We start from the raw sequence: 6,356 nt of genomic DNA, 5'->3' as shown, positions 1-6,356 counted from the left end.
GGTTTGAAGTCCTAAAATTAATTAAATATTATTAGGTAAATAGTAAAAGACGCTTTTATCTAAAGGACAAGGGCAAAAAGTTCAAATCACTTTTCTAAGGGTCTTCACGCTTTTAATATGTTTAGATATAGATTATATATATAGTGCAGTAAAATTTATGCCGCTTCTGCTTGCTGCTGCTAGGCTCTTGATATCTACTAAATTGATATACTTAATCATGGAATCAACACACCAGCTGAGATAGGCGATGAAAACCAATGGTCATAGTTACGGATGAAAAAAAGAGAAAAGAAAAATATAAATACAAACAATATATTGATGGAAAAAGAGACATCTGAATTTCTAGCTATGTAAAAGAGACATATTCTAGCTATGTAAAAGAGACATATGAATTTCTAATTTGATGGGGAAAAAAACCCATATAGATACAAACAAAAATCATGTAAATACAAACATAAAAATAATTAACTAAAATGAGGGTTATTTTTGTAAACAAACAATATATTTTTACAAACAATGCACTATATATTATTTTTAGTACCACAAACCAAACAACCACTAAAAAATAATACCAGCATAACTTATACCAGTACAACTAATCCCAGCATAACTTATCCCAGCATAACTAATCCCGATATAACTTGTTTTCAAACCAAACGACCCCTAAGCAACTACAAAATTTCCAAAAAAAAGGAGGAATGGCAAGGCTACAGCAAAAATCCTCATGACTTGGAAACATAACTTAGCCACAATTGAATGATGGTTCATTTCATGTCCCTCCGGTTACTCTGTCCATGGCATTCCTTTCTTCCCCTTCATCTTCGGGCAAGCGGGTGAACTAATGGATTATTTCTTTTTTCTATCTTGATCTGCCAGATATGCTCTTTGATTTAGGTGCGATCGCCTCTACAAATACGTTCAACCATTGCTAAAATTAGTAAACGATGTACAAATAAGTCCAAATGTTGTACTCGGGTTAACATATGAATTTCATAAAGTTCTAAATTATGAATTTATTGTTTGTATTTCGTAAAGCCTCATCAATGGGGGAATATCCAAGAAGAGTGCCTTTGTTTTTATTAAAAAGGACAGCCCAGTGCATTTGTCTCCCATATTCATGCAGGATTAGAGGAAGAGACACCCTCTTAGGGTGTGATACAAAAAACCTATCCTAATGCAAGCATTAATGTCTATTTTTCAAAAAAAAAAAGTGACTTTGTTTTGACTTTCATTGTGATTACAAGTGTTTTAGCACAAAAGGAGTTAGGCAGTTGGAAAAAATTTTCACGAAAGATATCAAGTGGCAACTATGAATTTAGAATGTGCGTGGTTGATTGCATAGACCATGATCTCAAGATCACAAACCCATCAAGTAGTTTGGAACTAAAACTTATCAGATTCATCCAAACCCTAAAATCACATACAAATAGATATTCAAAATTATTCAAGTCAATACTAACATAGTGCGGAGTACTTATTCACATAAGTTATTTTTGACTCACAAAACAACATCACTACAATTAATTCCTATAGTAGATCATTTTATGCCACTAATGTAGATGCTTTGGAACATTATACAAAAATAAACTAATTTAATTCTCATATTTAAATAGAAGCACATTTAAAGAATGTAACTTGATGTTCCCTACTAATTAAGAATATGGGATGTGTGAACTGTCAAATTACCTTAATAGTATTTGAAGAGTGATGCTAAAGCAATATAAAAATGAGAGCCCTCTTAAAGCTCCTGCAAAAGCTAAATATTGGTTAGGTATAGAGAGCTCGATATTTGAGGAGGTAAAATTCAGCAAAATCATGAAATCGACAATAAAAGCAAAGAAATTGGTAATAAAATCTATCTAATTATGAAGTAAAAGAGTGAGAAAGAGTAAGGAAGAATACCGAAAAAGCAATTGAAGAGAAGGAGCTCTTGTAAATTTCTATGGCCCATATAATTAATTTATTTATTGGTTTAATAATAATTGAATAAGTTAAATCGTTAATCTATAAGAAAAGTTACCTAATAATTACTAACTCCTAGTAGAATTGTATCCACAATTACTTACTCCTAGTAGGATAATGATTGTATCCACCAATCACGTTGATGGAACGTGAAAGCATAATTGACTATTCCCATTATAAAAGGGGTCCTCTCTCTGCCAAAAGAAGAATAAGCTCCATCACAATTATTCTAAAAGTAATATAAAGAGAGAGAAACAATTCAGTGCTTCTGTTATTACGCTTTTGCTTCCGCTAAAACCATGGAGAATTCAGGTAATTAATTCTTTATTGAATTACTGTTATTATGTGTATGTGAAAATCATTGAGGTATGTGAAAATCATTGAGTTCAACGTTCCTGAATAATACAAAGGATTATGGATAGGATTGTTTATGTATAAGATTGTTTAAGTTTATATAATCCATTTTATGCTTACATGTGGTATCAGAGACTGGTTTTCGGAACAAGTGATTTTTCATTAAAATTAATGTTTCTCTAGATCTTATGAATTTTAATTATGTTTGTTTGAAATTTCACAATTATTGAATAACAAAAGTTGAAATATTGATATTATTATAATTGATTCTATTTAAAATAACATGAGTTTAATCTTTGTTATTTTAAATATTAAAGAAATAACTCTTTGTTGTTAGAACGTTGTAGTATGCAATAATAAAGTTTATTGTTTCTTAATATAACTTGGAATCATATATGTAAGATTCGTTAATCACCAAAGTGGTCGAATCTTTATGAAATTAATTCCAAAATAAAGGTTAAAGTTTAAATTAATTACCCATTAATCTTGATGCTTATAATTGATCTAATAATTATGGGTAAATTAAATTTTTGGTCATAAGACATTTGTGGATCACCCAAAGGTTGATTGTTTGTTCGTGTGACCAATGAATATTAAAGAGATAATTTTGATATATCGTTAGTTTTTTTTATTTATCCAAAGATGATAAATATTATTAATTGATGCATTAAATATTATCGTTTTGTGTTAAATATATTTTAAGTATCATTATGTTTAAAGTTGTATTTTGATGTTTCGCCCAAAGGAGAACATCAATATACATTTAAGTAAGTTATTTCTGAATTTGATATGTGTTTAAACTCGTAACTCAAAGTATTAACAAATGAGCATGTTCTATTTCAGCACTTGCCCTTTATTCGCACTCTGCCTCTGTTACGACTTTTAATAGACTTAACTTTTTAGATTGGTGCGAACAGATCAAATTCCATCTTGGGATTTTAGATCTTGATGTTGCACTTTACTCTAAAAAGCCAACTGTTATTACTGAAGCTAGCAGTGATGAAGAAAAGTCCTATTATAAGCACTGGGATCGGTCTAACAGATTAAGCCTAATGTTTATGCGAATAAATATTGTGGGCAACATTAAGACTACTCTTTCCAAAACTGAAAGTACAAAAGAACTTCTGAAACTTGTGGAAAAGTCTTCCCAAACTGCTGATAAGTCTCTAGCTGGGACACTAATGGGTACTTTGACCACCATAAAGTTTAATGGTTCACGTACTATGCATGAGCATGTCATTGAAATGACAAATATAGCAGCAAGACTTAAGTCATTGGGAATGGAAGTGGAACAGAATTTCCTTGTGCAGTTCATTATCAACTCATAATCGTTTGAGTATGGTCCTTTCCAAATGAACTACAACACTATGAAAGACAAATGAAACGTGCATGAATTGCATGGTATGTTGGTTCAAGAGGAAACGAGGCTAAAGAATCAAGGATCCCACTCCATTAATTATGTAAATCATCAAGGAGCTGAAAAAAAAGGAAAGAAGCATGGTAAGGGACAACAGAAGCAACTTAATGTTAATCAGTCCTCATCTCAAGTACATAAGAAAGGAAACAAGAATGGAAAGTGTCATTTCTTTGGAAAATTTGGACACTTTCAGAAAGATTGTCTGAAATGTAAGGCATGGTTTGAGAAGAAAGGTAAGCCTTGTGCTTTTACATATCTCGAATCAAACTTAACTGAAGTTCCTTATAATACTTGGTGGATTGACTCTGGTTGTACTGTTCATGTTTCTAATACTATGCAGGGATTCCTTACAATTTAAACCATAAACAAGAATGAAAGATTTGTTTACATGAGGAATAGAATGAAGGCTCCAGTTGAAGCTGTCGGGACTTATCGTTTGATTCTCGATTCTGGGCGTCACTTAGATTTAGTTGAAACTTATTATGTTCCTTCTTTTTTGAGAAATTTAGTTTCATTGTCTAAGTTGGATAAGACTGGATATTCTTTTAATTTTGGTAATGGATGTTTTAGTTTGTTTAAGAATAATTATCTCATTGGTACTGGTACTCTTTGTGATAATTTATACAAATTGATTCTTGATAATCTGTTTGCCGAAACACTCCTAACTCTGTATCATAATGTCGGAACCAAACGAAGTTTCGTGAATGAACAATCTGCTTACTTGTGTTATAAACGTTTAAGTCACATATCTAAACAAAGGTTGGAAAGATTAATTAAGAATGAAATTCTTCCTTATTTAGATTTTATAGACCTTAATATTTGTGTTGATTGTATTAAAGGAAAACAAACAAAACACACAAAGAAAGGAGCCACAAGAAGCACACAGCTTCTTGAAATTATACACACTGATATATGTGGTCCTTTTGATATCACATCTTTCAATAAAGAAAAATATTTTAGCACTTTTATTGATGAATTTTCATGTTATGGATATATCTATTTGTTGCATGAAAAATCTCAAGCGATTAATGCCTTAGAGGTATTTATTACTGAGGTTGAAAGACAACTAGATAGAAAGGTGAAAATAATTAGGTCTGATAGAGGTGGTGAATATTATGGAAGATATGATGAAAGTGGATAACACCCAGGTCCATTTGCTAAATTCCTCGAAAAGCGTGGCATACGTGCTCAATACATAATGCGTGGCACACCACAATAAAATGGTGTGGCAAAAAGGCGTAATCGTACATTAATGGATATGGTTAGGAGTATGTTAAGTAATTCATCTTTACCTACTTCTTTATGGATGTATGCTTTAAGGACTGCCATTTACTTGCTAAATAGGGTTCCCAGTAAAGCAGTCCCAAAGACACCTTTTGAACTGTGGATTGGTAGGAAACCTAGTTTGAGGCACCTGCATATTTGGGGTTGCCCGACAGAAGTTAGAGTTTATAATCCATAAGAAAAGAAACTGAATTCAAGAACAATCAGTGGTTTCTTCATTGGTTATCTAGAAAAATCAAAGGGGTATAGATTTTATTGTCCTAATCATAGTACGAGAATAGTTAAAACTGGAAACGCTAGATTCATTGAGAATGACGAAGTTAGTGGAAGTGAAGAACCACGTAATATGGAAATTAAAAAAGTTAGGGTACGAATTCCTCTACCCTGTACTTTTTTTAAATTTATTGTTCCTGAAGCTGTTATACAACAAAGTAATCAACAAGAACAACAAATTAATATTCCTATTAATGAACCCATAATTGATGAACCTGTCATAGATGAACCACAAGAAGTAGCATCAAGAAGATCTCAAAGACAAAGGAGATATGCTATTTCTGATGATTATTTGGTATATTTACATGAGTTAAAAACTGACTTGGGAATTGATGATGATCCAGTTTTATTTTCACAAGCCATTGAAAGCAATAATTCTAATAAATGAATAAATGCTATGAAAGATGAGTTAAAATCTATGGAATAAAATAAAGTTTGGGATCTTGTTGAATTACCCGAAGGTTGCAAAAGAGTTAGGTGTAAATGGGTCTTTAAGACCAAACGCGACTCAACTGGCAACATCGAACGTCACAAGGCCAGACTTGTTGCCAAAGGTTTCACTCAAAAGGATGGCATTGACTATAAAGAGACGTTTTCACCAGTCTCTAGAAAAGATTCACTCAGAATTATAATGGCCTTGGTAGCTTATTATGACTTAAAGCTACATCAAATGGATGTGAAAACAACCTTTCTGAATGGAAATTTAGATGAAGAATTTTATATGAATCAACCTGAGGGGTTTTCTATTCAAGGAAAGGAACACATGGTGTGTAAACTTAAAAAGTCAATATACGGACTTAAACAAGCTTTCCGACAATGGTATCTTAAGTTTAATAAAACTATTGTCACCTTTGAATTTAAAGAAAACACTATTGCTCGGTGTATATATCTGAAGATCAGTGGGAGTAAGTTTATTATGTTAGTCTTGTATGTTGATGACATCTTGCTGGCTACTAATGATCTTGGTTTGTTACATGATACCAAGAAATATCTTTCTAACAACTTTGAAATAAAAGATATAGGTGAGGCATCCTATGTGATTGGAATAGGAATATTTCGAGATAGA

At 31.9% G+C, this 6,356-nt stretch overlaps 1 protein-coding gene across 1 annotated transcript; it reads left to right on the top strand.

Annotated features, from left to right (window-relative positions):
• The first annotated feature begins 2,261 nt into the window (after positions 1–2,261).
• LOC124897971 lies at positions 2,262–3,644 on the top strand. The gene is made up of 2 exons (XM_047411594.1): positions 2,262–2,274; positions 3,220–3,644. Exons 1-2 carry the CDS (start codon positions 2,262–2,264, stop codon positions 3,642–3,644), a joined length of 438 nt encoding a protein of 145 aa, XP_047267550.1.
• Positions 3,645–6,356: the final 2,712 nt, after the last annotated feature.

This window comes from Capsicum annuum, chromosome 1 (assembly GCF_002878395.1).
Source record: "Capsicum annuum cultivar UCD-10X-F1 chromosome 1, UCD10Xv1.1, whole genome shotgun sequence".
NCBI classification, from domain to species: Eukaryota; Viridiplantae; Streptophyta; class Magnoliopsida; order Solanales; family Solanaceae; genus Capsicum; species Capsicum annuum.
The sequence above is the reverse complement of the archived record's forward strand: the minus strand, read 5'-3'. Positions and strand labels throughout refer to the sequence as shown.